The sequence below is a fragment of the Notolepis coatsorum genome (genome assembly GCF_963971535.1).
Source record: "Notolepis coatsorum genome assembly, chromosome: 9".
In the NCBI taxonomy this organism is placed as follows: domain Eukaryota; kingdom Metazoa; phylum Chordata; class Actinopteri; order Aulopiformes; family Paralepididae; genus Notolepis; species Notolepis coatsorum.
This window is the reverse complement of record NC_140173.1, coordinates 150,043,565-150,059,878: the sequence shown is the minus strand read 5'-3', so window position 1 is coordinate 150,059,878 and position 16,314 is coordinate 150,043,565. Positions and strand designations below refer to the sequence as shown.

The 16,314-nt window shown below is 43.0% G+C and overlaps 1 protein-coding gene across 1 annotated transcript; it reads right to left on the bottom strand.

The window, feature by feature from the left end:
- Positions 1-2,540: 2,540 nt before the first annotated feature.
- On the bottom strand, positions 2,541-15,372 carry LOC311233971 (small COPII coat GTPase SAR1B-like; the record flags this gene model as incomplete). The annotated part of the gene is made up of 6 exons (XM_084321039.1): positions 2,541-2,657; positions 3,868-3,999; positions 8,175-8,278; positions 12,322-12,387; positions 14,737-14,856; positions 15,315-15,372. The coding sequence occupies 6 exons, from the start codon at positions 15,370-15,372 to the stop codon at positions 2,541-2,543; spliced, it is 597 nt and encodes a 198-aa protein (XP_084177165.1).
- Positions 15,373-16,314: the final 942 nt, after the last annotated feature.

The window sequence follows — 16,314 nt, the reverse complement described above, 5'->3', positions numbered from 1 at the left end:
CGTATTATATAAACAAACGAATAAATAAATAAGGCTCATGTCAAAATATGAGTTGTAATGCACTTGTGGTCACATTCATACAGCCGGCGTGCGGTGATAATATGTTGAATTATCTTAAATTACTCGTAAATGTGAAAAGGTCAACAGCACTTGGAGGATAGAAGGGGGGGGGGGGGGCATGAGAATAAACGGGGAAGCTAGTAACATCTCTTGTCTTTGCCCCCAGAACGCACCAGGCCAGGGGAGGGGGGGGGGGGGGGGGGGGCAGCTCGAATAATAAAATGCTAAGCAAATCCAAATCCGCCTTCGCTGTAATTCAACACCAGCCGCCCAAAATAAACCCAGGTCAGAAACTAGTTCACGGTGTGTTGGCGTGTGTTTCTATAAGAGTAGACAAGGTTACTGGCCGGGTGTCTAAAGGGGGGGGGGGGGGGATCCCTGCAGCTTCTTAACAGACGGCTAGTGGAACATTCTGGAAATAGGAAGCTCCTCGAACGTGACACGATGTTTATCAGTGTTGTAGTTGTGCACAGGATTAAAAAACACACAGCCGGGAACTCATACATTGTTGGCAGTTAGCTACAACTACATGTATATGTAGTGGTAGAAAGTATCTTTACTCAAGTACTGAGCTACTTATACTTTACTTGAGTATTTCCATTTTAGGGAACTTTTTTACCACCACATTTCAAATTAAATATTGTATATTTTTTTACTTGATTGATTGATTGAAGTCTTGCAGATTGCAGAATGGATACAGTACAGTACAGCTCAATACATACAATTGTTAAGGGGATGCAGACCAGAGAAATACTTTCGTCTTGTTTACATCAGGGTCCCCCATTTTCAATTCATCATAACATATATGACATACAGATAGACAGTACTGCTACATCTATACATTTATGACATACCAGATCTACAAATACAGTACTGTTTGTGATACAAAAAGTGTCCAGAAAAAGAGTGTATATACATTTGACGTAGAAACTGTACATTGGGGGATGTTGGGTGGGTGGGGTGGGGTTGGGTGGGTGGGTGGGTGCTGTACATTGGAGGTGGGGGGGGGGTTGGGTAGGGGGGGACGACGACACTGTACATTGGAATACTGACAAAGCCATACTTGGTAATTTACTGTACAACTGGGTTAGGACATTTTTACTCCGCTACGTTTACCTGAATGCAATAGTTACTAGTTACTTTGGAGAAAATCCACCCGTCTACAACACGTGTGATAATAATGCAATAAAGATGATGTACTTTCACCGTATACGCTTGTAAACGTCAAGAGGACGTAATCAGAGCAGCATAACTGGACCACACACCACTTTAACATAACCTTTAATCAGAGCAGCATAACTGGACCACACACCACTTTAACATAACCTTTAATCAGAGCAGCATAACTGGACCACACACCACTTTAACATAACCTTTAATCAGAGCAGCATAACTGGACCACACACCACTTTAACATAACCTTTAATCAGAGCAGCATAACTGGACCGCATACCACTTTAACATAACCTTTAATCAGAGCAGCATAACTGGACCGCATACCACTTTAACATGACCTTTAATCAGAGCAGCATAACTGGACCACATACCACTTTAACATAACCTTTAATCAGAGCAGCATAACTGGACCGCATACCACTTTAACATGACCTTTAATCAGAGCAGCATAACTGGACCACACACCACTTTAACATAACCTTTAATCAGAGCAGCATAACTGGACCACATACCACTTTAACATGACCTTTAATCAGAGCAGCATAACTGGACCGCATACCACTTTAACATAACCTTTAATCAGAGCAGCATAACTGGACCACATACCACTTTAACATAACCTTTAATCAGAGCAGCATAACTGGACCACATACCACTTTAACATAACGTTTAGAGGTCAATGGGTCAAGAATCAAACGCTACCAAGCACTGAAACACACAGTGTACTTTTACTTTTGATACTCAAGTACATTCAAGATCAAGTACTTCTATAGTTTTACTTAAATGGAAGACTGATCGTTCATCATTTACTTATTGATTATATGATCAGCCCGCCTGGCACATTTGTCCGAAAGTGGAGACAAAAAGAAAAAGGGAGAAAACCGAGGGTACAGTATACTAACACAAAAACAAAAAATTGGAAACACAATTCCTACGGGGGGGGGGGGGGGGGGGGGGCACTCAAAACCTTGAATAAATAATTACCAAAATATCCTTTCTAGGTAGTTTTAGTGTGGGATCTGACCTCGTAGTCTATGGACAAAAACGGTAACGCGAAAGGGAAACAGACCACGGGGTCAGTCGATGTACTGGGAGAGCCAGCGGAAGCCGTCCCCGTAGCCCCGCCTCTTCAGCACGCTGCGGGGTCAGGGGTCAGTCGATGTACTGGGAGAGCCAGCGGAAGCCGCCCCCGTAGCCCCGCCTCTTCAGCACGCTGCGGGGTCAGGGGTCAGTCGATGTACTGGGCGAGCCAGCGGAAGCCGTCCCCGTAGCCCCGCCTCTTCAGCACGCTGCGGGGTCAGGGGTCAGTCGATGTACTGGGAGAGCCAGCGGAAGCCGTCCCCGTAGCCCTGCCTCTTCAGCACGCTGCACATGAACACCTCCATCGGCCTCAGGTTCAGCTCCTTGAGGCACACCTTGCCCTGGAGAGGAAGTGTTGCGTTAAACCAGGGTTGTAGCGAGAGCTCTACAAGGTCTAAACTAGGGTTGTACTCTAGAGAGAGAGCTCTACAAGGTCTAAACTAGGGTTGTACTCTAGAGAGAGAGCTCTACAAGGTCTAAACTAGGGTTGTACTCTAGTGCGAGAGCTCTACAAGGTCTAAACTAGGGTTGTACTCTAGAGAGAGAGCTCTACAAGGTCTAAACTAGGGTTGTACTCTAGTGCGAGAGCTCTACAAGGTCTAAACTAGGGTTGTACTCTAGAGAGAGAGCTCTACAAGGTCTAAACTAGGGTTGTACTCTAGTGCGAGAGCTCTACAAGGTCTAAACTAGGGTTGTACTCTAGTGCAAGAGCTCTACAAGAGCGACCTGATGCACCAAACAAACATAACAAATACATAAAACAAGTTCCAGACAAATACAAGACAAGTAACACAACTAAAAGTCTAAGAGAGGCTAAAATCACAGTTTACATCGCAGTTTACTCGCTAATGACAGAATGTTCACGATCAGTTATTATAAAAAAAAGGATTATCCACTTTTTTTCTCCTCTTATTTTTCTGTATTTTTCTCCCATCCAATTTAGTCGTTATGCCAATTCCCCCTCCCCTTCCTGGTCGTTGCGCGCATGTGCCCCCCACTGGTCGGTCTTGGGAGCCCTGAAGTCTATCACATGCTTCCTCCGATACATAGGAGACAGCCAGCAACCTCTTTTCACCTGCCAGCGAGGACTCTCATTGGGGAAGTGTAACGTGTGGGAGGTCACACTACCCTCACCATCTCCCTCCCTCGCTGTGCAGGCACCCTGACCGACCTGTAGGAGTCGCTGTTTACAACAACCAGAATACCACCCACCGGCTTCCCTCCCACTGACTCTGCCAATTGTGTCTGTATGACGACCGGCCAAGCCGGAGGTACCGCTGACAGCCGGATTCGATACCAGTGTCTCTGCGGTAGTAGACAGACGCTTAGTCTGCTGCGCTACCCGGCCGCACCGGATTAGTTATTTTGTTAAAGACTCGGATAGGACAATCCGCTCATGCCATTGAATTTTTCGATGAAATAAATACACTTCTGGAACAGACTGAATTTAATGTGAACCCAAACCCGTGTGAAATGTGACATCATTAGACCATGTAGAAACCTTTTACCCGTGTGGTGCCATAATTTGTTTTCAATCCATCTATTCCTCACCTTTCCAGTCGTGTCGCCATAAAGACCAAACATTGCTCGGAGCGAATCCTCGCTGATGGCTTCTGGACGATCTATCTTATTCCCCAGGATGAGCACCGGGACGTTAGAAATGGTTTCATCTGTTAACAAGGCCTGGAGACAGGAAGTGGACATGTTAACAAGGCCTGGAGACAGGAAGTGGACATGTTAACAAGGCCTGGAGACAGGAAGTGGACATGTTACTGGGGTCTTCAGGTGGGCACCCTCCTTCATTGGTGTTTCGTTGACAGGCCCACGACACCTCCGAAGGGCTCAATGGCAACACCTGGCGTCCCAGGTGTGCCCCCCTTTGCTTTTACCCCTCGATGGTCATTTTGCAGCCCAGTGGGGGTCCTTTCTCTTAATCCATAGCCATCTGCTGCTTCGTTCGGCAGCCTCTGACAGTGTTTTGACAGCTTGTCGGAACGCCTGTCCTCGCACTCCCATTCCCTTAAGAAGCTTGGTTGTGGACATGGCAACAAATCCTCTAGATCCAACCTCAACCGGAAGCACCTGGGCACGCCAGCCGCGTTGTTCTGCCTCGGCTGCTATGTCGGAGTACTTCAGTCGTTTACGTTCATATGCTTCACCAACTGCAGCCTCCCATGGTACAGTTAGTTCCACAATGAATACAGACTTCTTAGAGGTTGACCACAAGACCAGGTCCGGCCTGAGGTTAGTTGTAATTATCTCAGGCGGAAAGATTAGTTTCTGGTCCAAGTCAACCTGCATTCTCTAGTCCCGGGCAGTGTCCAGGAGGGTTGCCTCCACTCTTGCAGATGGCTTTGCTGGAAGCTGTCCTGCTCTTACAAAAGAAGTGGTGTTTGAGTGTCTAGGCATTGGGGGAGGGAGGGCATCACCCTTCCTTCCAGGGTGATTGCCAGTTGTCTTAGGACCTGGTTGTGTCTCCAGGTGTAGCGCCCTTGGGACAAACTGGTTTTGCAGCCGGTGAGGATGTGCCTCAGTGTTGCGGGGGTTTGGCAAAGCGCACAAGAAGGATCTTCTCCAAACCACTGGTTTAGGTTCTTGGGCGTGGGGAGAACGTCATAGGTGGCTCTGATGATGAAGCTGATTTGGCTTCCTTCCATCTCCCAAAGATCCTTCCATGTGAGCTTACGATGCTCCAGGTTTTCCCAGCTAGTCCATTGGCCCTGTTTGGACTGTGAGACTGCCTTTGCGCATCTGTCTGCCTCCTCTTGTTGCCGAACCTGAGCCACCACCAGCTTTCTCCTCTGGGTTGATGTTGCCTTGTGCCATGTGGGTCGACTTGTCCCAAGTCCAAACCCACCTCTTCCATGCTGCACCTGTCCTACAATGTTGCCATGCCTGAGAGCAGATTTTGCTTGCTGTACGGCCTCAGATGGGATCCATTTCCTCCCAGTAGCCAGTCTGGGAGCAGCCGCTCGGATCACTTCAACTTGAGACTCGAACAGCGTCATGTTCAGCCTCACTTTGGTGCATTTAAACTCCTCTATGAGGCTAGAGACAGGCAATTCCAGGGCCCGTGTCCATACAAGCCGATGTTGCTGAGGCAACGCGGGAGGCCAAGCCACTTCTTGATGTATGAACTGACTGTCCTCTCCAGCTTCTCGACTTTGGTCATGGGGATCTCGTAGACCGTTAGAAGCCACATCAGGCGGGGGAGCAATCCAAACTGCAGGCACCAGAGTTTCAGCTTTCCAGGGAGCAAGGTCTTGTCTATGCTGACAAGGCCTTTGATGGTTTCTTCCCTCAGCTGATCACTCTGGTCTGAGTCTTTGAGGCTCGCGTTGTACCATCGCCCGAGGCTCTTGACTGGCAGTTCTGACACCAAAGGAATGGGTGTACCCTTGATGTGGAACCTCTGGTCCACGAGTTTTCCTTTGACAATGGATATGCTCCTGGATTTGCTGGGTTTGAACTTCATCCGTGCCCATGTAATGTTGGCATGAAGCTTTCCCAGCAGACATTTGGTGCATGCTATGGTTGAGGTCAAGGTCGTCATGTCATCCATGTAGGCGCGAATAGGAGGTGGACGCTGTCCAGATTGCAGACGTTCTCCTCCCACAACCCACTTGGAAGCTCGAATGCCATGGTGAAGGCTAGTGGGGAGATGGTACATCCAGCCATTATTCCCACTTCCAAAGATTGCCATGATTTTGTGTATTGTGTTGTTTTGATACAGAATTGCAGATCTTGGAAGTAATTTCTCACCAGGGTTGTGATGGTATTTGAGATGTGGAAGAAGTTGAAGGCTGTTCAGATGAGAGAATGGGGGACGGATCCAAAAGCGTTGGCTAGGTCCAGGAATAAGACGTGCAGGTCTCTTCCTTCCCTTTTGGCAGATTGGATTTGGTGCCATATCATGCTTGTATGTTCCAAGCATCCTGAGAAACCAGGAATGCCGGCCTTCTGCACAGATGTGTCAATCAAGTTGTTTTGCTTCAGGTATGTTGTCATCCTTTTAGCAACAATGCTAAAGAAGACCTTCCCTTCAACATTCAGCAGGTTGATCTGCCGGAATTGATCGATATTTGAGGCATCCTTCTCCTTGGGGATTACCACTCCCCCTGCTCTTCGCCACACTTTTGGGATGGTTTGCTTTGTCCACATCACCTTCATTTGCCTGCACAGATAGCGTAAGATATTTGGGGAGTTTTTATACAGCCGGTATAGAACTCCATTTGGTCCTGGAGCTGAAGCTGCCCTTGCCTTTCTCACTGCTTCCTCAACCTCCCTCCACCTTGGAGGACAGTCATTTAGCTGGTGTTCTGGTTGAGGAATTGGTGGCATGTCTGGTGGTAGTTCCCTCTGTTCATATCTTTTGCTGTCTGTGTGAGTTGTTTTCAGATGGTCCTCAAACTCCCTCTTTGGCACCTTAAGTGACCCGCTCTTTTCCTTTGTGAAGAGTCCTTTCACAAATCTGAAGGGATCCTTGTAGAAGGATGTTCTCGCTCTTTCCTTCCTCTTGCGTCGAGTCCTGAGGTTTTCAGCTCTCCGCAGTCTTCCCAGGCGTCCCTTCAGGTCTGTTTGCAGGAGGTCGATGCCCACCCTTTCCTCCAATGAGGCTCTCTTCCATTGCTTCCTCAAGTCCCTTCTTTCTTTTTCTTTGACAAGGCACTGGATTTCTTGCTGCCTTCTGGACTTGGGAGGGGTTGTTGGTGTCATGTCCTTCTTTCCTGTCTCTTTTGTTCCGAACCTTTCTGCTCCATAGAAGTAGATCAGATCGCCCATTTTATCCAGTTTCTTTTCCACTGTTCCTTTGATTCCGTCCAGGATTTTGATCAGGTCTGCATCGATTGTCGCCCACTTGCTGCTGGACTTTGGCCACTTGACATGAGGTCTGTGGCCTTGCATGTTCTTCTCCAAAGAAGGTTGCAAGTGACTTGGTTCCAAGTTCTCTGATGTGCTTGAATTACTTTCAGCCACTGGGGTACTGATGCTCGGTGGACTGTGGGTTAAATCCTGCCGCTGAGCTTCACTCGCCTGACTTGACCTTTCTCTGAGAAGATAATGGTCAATGCGAGGTCCCGGCCTCACTTTCTTCAAGCACTTCATCCGCCCTTGATGTATTCGTAGGCTTCTGATGGATGTTATCTTGGACCAGCCACAGCTACATACTCTGTGCTCCTGTCCTTCAGTTGATGTGCCGATTATCTGGTTCGTCGTCATGTTCATTCCAGGGTCAGTTACCGGGTGGTCAGCCGATGAGTCATTTTCCGCCCCCGCTCTCGCAGACTCTAGGGGTGTTTTTCTCTTTAGACTTTTCGTAGCAATGAGGGGTGGCTTTTGTGCACTTAATTAAGCGACGGAGCCTGCCATCATGGTTAGCTAGTCCATGACAGCCCCGTTGGGGTCTTTCCTTCCTGTCAGCTGTCTTTCCAAGCCGTCACATGGTCTTTCCCTTGTTGTCAGCTGCACTTTCACAGCAGTCACTGGATTTCTCCAGCTTATCAGTTGAGCTTATAGGACTAGATATTACAATCCCTTAGATAATCAGCACTTTTTATTGAATGGGGTAGTGGTAAAAGCTTCACTGGGGTCTTCAGGTGGGCACCCTCCTTCATTGGTGTTTCGTTGACAGGCCCACGACACCTCCGAAGGGCTCAACGGCAACACCTGGCATCCCAGGTGTGCCCCCCTCTGCTTTTACCCCTTACATCAAGTTCAACTTTAGGATATGTTAGTCTGTCAAACTACTGCACCTCAACTTACATCAAGTTCAACTTTAGGATCTGTTAGTCTGTCAAACTACTGCAAGTTCAACGTTAGGATCTGTTAGTCTGTCAAACTACTGCACCTCGACTTACATCAAGTTCAACTTTAGCCTCCAGTAGTCGCTCCAGATCAGCACAGTCCACCACGTGGACGATACCGTTGATAGCTGGGAGAAAGTTTTTCCAGATCCTTCGTGCTGCGAGTCAGACAAGATTAATCAACTTCAAAACATTACTCCTCACCTTCAAAGCCCTCCATAGCCTGGCTTTCCCCTACCTGACTAATCTCCTTCTTCCTTACCGCCCCATCCGTTCCCTCCGGTCCTCCTCCACTGCTTCCCTCACTGTCCCGTCATCCAAACTTAAAAACGTTGGTGATTGGGCCTTCTCACGCACTGCACCCCGAATCTGGAACTCCCTCCCTCCCTCAGACCATCAGAGACTCCCCCACACTCTTCACCTTCAAATCCTGCCTCAAAACCCACCTGTTCTCCCTAGCCTTCAACCTTCCCCACCCATAACCCCTTGATGTTTGTTACTGTGGCTTTATGTTTATGTTTCTCTCATGCTGTTTCCCTGTCCCAGAAAATCATCTATGTAATGCAATCAATCCAATCTGGGAATACTACACAGAGGAACAATTTAACAACAATGCAGCTGTGTTTGTCGACGATGACTTGAAATGCAAAGCAGTTGAATATATATATATTCCATGAAATATGACAGAATCAACAGACGAATATTTATGTGACGATAAAATACAAGACTTTGAATGTGATATCGACCCAGAAAGACATGTGTTTAATTCCATTGAAGCCAATTGTAATTATTATACTGAGGAACAATTTAGTGAATGTATAGTATTAGATAACACATTTTCGTTAATACATTTCAACTGTAGAAGCCTCTACAAAAACTTTGATAAGATTAATGATTATTTGAATACTCTTAAAGGCAAGTTTAAGCTGATAGCCTTATCGGAGACATGGTTGGAGGATGAAAGGGGTGTTGATTTCCACATTGACGGGTATGAACTATATCATATAAACAGAACAAGTAAGAAAGCAGGAGGTGTGGCACTTTTTGTGGATGGAGATTTTAAATGTAAACCAGTTGGATATATGACAATGGCTATTGATGACATAATGGAATGTTTAACGGTGGAAATCGAAATGGAAAAAATAAGCAATATAATTGTTACTTGTATATACAGGAGACCTGGGTCAAAGATAGAAACATTTACAGATACATTGGATGATTTGTTGAGTAGGGTAAACGGAAATAAGACATTTATTATTTGTGGAGATTATAATATTGACCTACTAAAGGTTTCTAAGCACAAGGCTTCAGCAGATTTTCTTGAATTATTGTATGGAAGAGGGTTATATCCACTGATCAGCAAGCTACAAGTAGAATAACAGAAACCTCTGCTACATTAATAGATAATATTTGTATTAATAGCTTTAAGGATAACATCATAAGTGGATTAGTCATAAATGATATAAGTGACCACTTACCTGTTTTTGTTACTTTTGATTGTCAATTGAAGAGAACAAAGGAGGAGGATGGGTACAGATATAAAAGGTTAAGAAGGGATGATGCTGTAAACATGTTCAGGAATGATCTTTTGAATGAGGAATGGAAGGGGGTCTATGTAGAAGACGTCAATGCTGCTTACAATACTTTTTTGGATATCTATCGGACACTTTACGATAGGCACTGCCCAATGGTTCAACATAAACAAAGAAGTAATGACAATAGAAAACCATGGATAACAAAGGGGTTAGAGAATGCATGTAAAAAGAAAAACAAACTGTATAGAGATTTTATCAAATGTAGAAAAAAGGCTGCTGAAACTAAATACAAAGTGTATAAGAATAAGTTAGTATTCATTATGAGACGGGCCAAGAAAGATTATTACAATAGATTGTTAGGCGAAAATAAAAATAATATAAAGGGCACATGGGACATTCTAAATAAGGTAATGGGAAATAAATCAGCGTCCATAAAAATGCCTAGCCATTTCATTAGTAATAGTAAGACTATAAAAAACATGAATGAGGTGGTTAATGAATTCAACTATTTTTTTGTGAATGTGGGGCCAAATTTGGCAGATGCCATTCAAAAACACGATGAACCATTACAGGAAGGATGGAGAGGAGATAGTAAAGTACTGCAGTCTATGTTTTTAGGAAATGTCAGTGAAGCAGAAATCATGTCCATTGTATTAAAGTCAAAGAATAAGACATCCATTGACAGTGATGGGATAGATATGATTATAGTGAAGAAGACAATTGATTGTATAATCAAACCTCTCTGTTATATTTGTAATCTTTCTTTTCAGACAGGTATTTTTCCAGACAGGATGAAGGTAGCAAAGGTGATCCCACTTTACAAAGTAGGAGATAAGCACAGCTTCACTAACTATAGACCAGTGTCATTGCTCTCACAGTTCTCGAAAGTGCTTGAAAAACTGTTTTCGCATAAGTTAGATGGTTTTGTGGAAAAGAATAAACTGCTGAGCGAAAGCCAGTATGGCTTTAGGCAAAACAGATCAACAGCGACTGCCTTAATGAATATTATTGAAGAAATAACAACAGCAACAGATAAAAGGAAATTAACAATAGGGGTGTTTATTGATTTAAAAAAGGCATTTGATACCTTAGATCATAATATTCTAATTTCTAAATTACGTTCATATGGTGTGAGAGGAATGGTTCTTGAATGGTTGAGTAGTTATCTCCACAATAGGCAACAATATGTGCAGTTGGCAGATGTCAAATCTGAGCTCATGAAGATTGAATGTGGGGTACCGCAAGGTTCGGTTTTGGGGCCCAAACTCTTTCTTTTATATATTAATGATATTTGTGATGTTTCAAAACTATTACAGTTTGTCTTGTTTGCTGATGATACACATTTTTTTTGTTCTGGAAATAATTTAAAGGAACTAGCTGAATATATTGTGTATGAAATGACAAAGCTAAAGAAATGGTTTGATGTAAATAAGCTATCACTGAATCTGAAAAAAACTAAATTTATGATTTTTGGCAATCGAAAACTAGATGAAAATATAGTACTGACCATAGATGGAGCTGATATAGAGAGAGTTAATGAATTTCGTTTTCTTGGTGTGATTATGGATGATAAATTAACATGGAAATCGCACATAGCACACGTTAAAAAAAAGATGTCCAAGAGTATTTTTGTTATGAATAAAGTAAAGGATGTGTTAGAGTATGAGGCAATGAGAACACTCTACTGCTCACTCATCTCACCTTATATCAGTTATTGTGTTGAAGTATGGGGGAATACTTATGGGACAAATATAAAACCATTATATATACTACAGAAGAGGGCTGTACGAATCACACATAAAGTGAGTTATCGAGAACACACAAATATATTATTTATTAAATCTAGAATAATTAAACTTGAAGACATGGTTAAGTTTCAAACAATGTTAATTATGTTTAGGGCAAGAAATAATACACTGCCAGAAAAACTACAAAATCTTTTTCATTTAGAAAGTGAGTTTAGTAGGAGAAAATACAATTTTAAACATCAGTTTGCACGTACCACACTTAAACAGATGTGTCCTTCAGTTATTGGTGTAAAGTTATGGAATTCTCTCCATAGCGAGCTTAAGGGATGTAACAGTGTTTATCAATTCAAAAAAATTTATAAAAAAAAAAAATTTAGTCAGTATGAAAATCAAAATGTGATCTGAATAGTGAGATTTTTTTTTTTTTCTTCTCTTTCTTTTCTTTTTTATTCTTTATCATTATTATTATTATTTAAATTTTTCTTGTTTAACTGTGGATTGTGTTTCTTTTATAATGGTATAAATTATTATTTGTGTAAATAAGGTTATACGCCGACCATTAAGAAAATACATGTTAGTTTAGGAATAAGGGGCAGGTAATTATAAGATTTATTCTTCTTCCTGCTCCTTTTGTCCATGGAATGGCTATTTATGATTTTTTAATGAGGAAACTATGATTGTATTATTCCATGTGGCAAATAAAAACTCTGAACTGAACTGAACTGAACTGTTTCCCCCGTGGTCTTATGTTCCTTTTGTTTCTTTGTTTTTCTTTGTTTCTCTGCCTACTGTCAGCGACTTTGGGTTCTTGAGAAGCGCTATACAAATAAAATGAATTATTATTATTATTATTATTAATGTCATCAAAGCCTCAATATCTTAAAGAAAATACTTTGCTGTTAAATACTATATGCCTACCTTGTGTATGACCGCCGAGATCAAACGTTGTGAACGTCATTCCAGCGATGGTCAGTTCTTCAGATGCTGGGGATAGAGAGAGGCAGAGAGCATTTTAGCGACGTCAGATATCCTGAAACAAAGGCCCATGGTCTAACTAAGATAAAAAAATATATATATTCCTTTATTGATCCCCTTGGGGGAATTTGGGCGTCATACTGTAGCAGCATGGAGGAGGGGGGAGGGGAAGTACAGGTATGGGCAGGGCAGGGCAATAGTAGAAAGACATAAAAATAGGAAATAAAACTAGATCTGAATATAAAAATATGAGAAAAAAATTAACTGTGTAAACAATACAATTAACCCTGAATATAAATAAATATAATAGTAGAAAGACATAAATACAGTATAGGCAATACAAATGTATCTGAATATAAAAATATGAGAATAATAAACAATATAATTAACTCTGAATATAAAAATATGAGAATAATAAACAGTGTAAACAATATAATTAACTCTGAATATAAAAATACGAGAAAAAATAAACAGTATAAACAAAGGTGCAGATGAGGTATCGCTTTTTCTCATTTGAATCTGAATATATGTAACGGTTGTGACATTGTCACCTTAAACTTCGATGCCCCGAGGGAGTTTCGAACCTGTGGTCTCCCACACCACGGGCAACAGCACAGACCGCTATACCAAGAGGTGAACTCCCTGCTTTGTAACGTGTCTATGTGTCTTTTGAGGGTGAGAGTGAGTTTAACCCATGGCACCGCTACTCGCCCCAGTCGCTTCACAACATCTGAAGTTCATCGTGACTGCGCTTCACGGTACCATCCGTTACATATATATACTATGAGTCAGAGCAAAGGTAAACAGTAGGGATGCTCGATATTGTCTTTTTTACCGATATCCGATATACCGATATTGTCCAACTCTTAATTTCCGATACCAATATCAACCGATACCGATATATGCAGGGTCCCCCCCCCCCAAAAAACGAAATAATTTCAGGTAATTAACTTTACATATCTCTAGTTGTGGAATTAACACAACATTATGCATACTTTTGACAATAAATAAAATAAGAATTTGTTCTTACTTGCTTGCATGGGTAAATAAAGGTAAAATAAATGTAAAAAAAAAATTTAATTTGTTTTTGTTTTTGAAAACCGATACCGATCATTTCCGATATTACATTTTATTGCCAATATCGGCCGATAATATGGGTAGGCCGATAATATCGGACATCCCTAGTAAACAGTATACACAAGGTGCTCTAACTGGGCTGATTACTACTACTACTACTATTCCTGAACTGAAGGTGAATGTTTGTTCCTACTCGGATGCAGCGTGTGGGGACATGCTAACTGGGCTGACTCCTGAACTGAAGGTGAATGTTTGTTCCTACTTGGATGCAGCGTGTGGGGACATGCTAACTGGGCTGACTCCTGAACTGAAGGTGAATGTTTGTTCCTACTCGGATGCAGCGTGGGGACATGCTAACTGGGCTGACAGCTGAACTGAAGGTGAATGTTTGTTCCTACTTGGATGCAGCGTGTGGGGACATGCTAACTGGGCTGACTCCTGAACTGAAGGTGAATGTTTGTTCCTACTCGGATGCAGCGTGTGGGGACATGCTAACTGGGCTGACTGCTGAACTGAAGGTGAATGTTTGTTCCTACTCGGATGCAGCGTGTGGGGACATGCTAACTGGGCTGACTCCTAAACTGAAGGTGAATGTTTGTTCCTACTCGGATGCAGCGTGTGGGGACATGCTAACTGGGCTGACTGCTGAACTGAAGGTGAATGTTTGTTCCTACTCGGATGCAGCGTGTGGGGACATGCTAACTGGGCTGACTCCTGAACTGAAGGTGAATGTTTGTTCCTACTCGGATGCAGCGTGTGGGGACATGCTAACTGGGCTGACTCCTGAACTGAAGGTGAATGTTTGTTCCTACTCGGATGCAGCGTGGGCACATGCTAACTGGGCTGACTCCTGAACTGAAGGTGAATGTTTGTTCCTACTCGGATGCAGCGTGGGCACATGCTAACTGGGCTGACTCCTGAACTGAAGGTGAATGTTTGTTCCTACTCGGATGCAGCGTGGGCACATGCTAACTGGGCTGACTCCTGAACTGAAGGTGAATGTTTGTTCCTACTCGGATGCAGCGTGGGCACATGCTAACTGGGCTGACTGCTGAACTGAAGGTGAATGTTTGTTCCTACTCGGATGCAGCGTGGGCACATGCTAACTGGGCTGACTCCTGAACTGAAGGTGAATGTTTGTTCCTACTCTGATGCAGCGTGGGCACATGCTAACTGGGCTGACTGCTGAACTGAAGGTGAATGTTTGTTCCTACTCTGATGCAGCGTGGGGACATGCTAACTGGGCTGACTGCTGAACTGAAGGTGAATGTTTGTTCCTACTTGGATGCAGCGTGGGCACATGTTGTCCCAGGCAGTCCTCTTTCAGCATGTGCAGCAACGTGGTCTTTCCAGCGTTATCCAGCCCAAGAAACACAAGCTTGCCACTCTTCTTGTACAGACCTGATGATAAGAGACAAAATAGAGACTAATTTGCATTTAATGTCAAAATAGTCAAATGTGGTATTATAGATTGATTGATTGATTGATTGATTGATTGATGTTTTTTTATTTTCGTGTCTTACATACAGGTGTATGCCCAGCCCATATGGGCTTACAGGACACATAACAATAAGTATATAATAGTATACTTGACAATTGACATTGACAATAAGTTATATAGACCAAGATGGCCACAAAAAAGAAAACAAAATAAAATGTAATATAACAAGCTGTAAACAATGTATTGTAAACAAAAAAACAAGAGGAATTCATATAAAATTATATAGGATATAGTGTGTTTTGTCTCAAGTGCCATGCTTTCTCCAAAAATCTTGCAAAACTGAAGATCACCTCCACACAAAAACAACTCAACATGCAACTCTCAGACTGCTTGATATTGTTCCAGTGTAATACTCTACCTAGTAACTGCAGGACACTGCTGAAACTCCTGTAGATCCAGTCAAATATAAAAGACATGTCTCTTGTATACCTGCAACACAGAGGGAGTACATGATCGGTCAGGCAAGCGCCTCCATATACACGCAACAAGAACAGAGAGACTAAGGCTCAGCTTCTTCCCTCAGGCCATCAGAACACTGAACACTGATCTCTCCACACACAAGCACACATGAACACACATGTATACACACACACAACACAACATTCTGCACTCGCACACACACAAACGCACCACAGGTCACTTTAAAGGAAGGAAAAGGACACCAAGAAAATAACTTGTTGTGATTGTTGTACAGTATATTTTTTATTATTATTACTATTCTATTGTTTTAATTGCACAATCGAGCCGGATTTCAGGGTATGTATGTGATGAATAAAACTCTTGAATCTTGATCATGTAACTGTTACATTATATTACACAACACCACATAGACCTACAGCTCAAAATTACCAACTTAAAGGAACACAACAACATTATTAGGGATAGGTACCGAATCCAGTACTTTTAAGGGCATCGACCGAATCACAAATGTTCTAGAATGTTCTATTATGACATCATACTGTGACACACCTAAGGGGGTGTGGCCTAATGATTGGGGGAGTGGTCAACATACACCAATAACAGAGGATATCCCTACTGAGTACAATGGCTCAACCCGCAAGTCTCAACGCATGTGGTGTGAAAGCTCTGGGAGGAGTTGGCGGAATAAATAGTATAGCCTAGACAATTCCACGCGGGGAAATTGTGACAGTGTGGGTGATGCACCGCCGGCCAATGGGAGAGGGTCTGTATTGTCTCTGTATTGTCTCTTTCCACAGCAAACCGGTACGCAACTTCTAAAAATAATTAAATGGAGAGATTTTACGTTTTAATCAAGATGTCAGCCCCCAGTAAACAGACAACTCTCCATTGAAATTGTGAGAACTTGGCTGTGATATGAAGCAAGCAAAGCTTAGCGT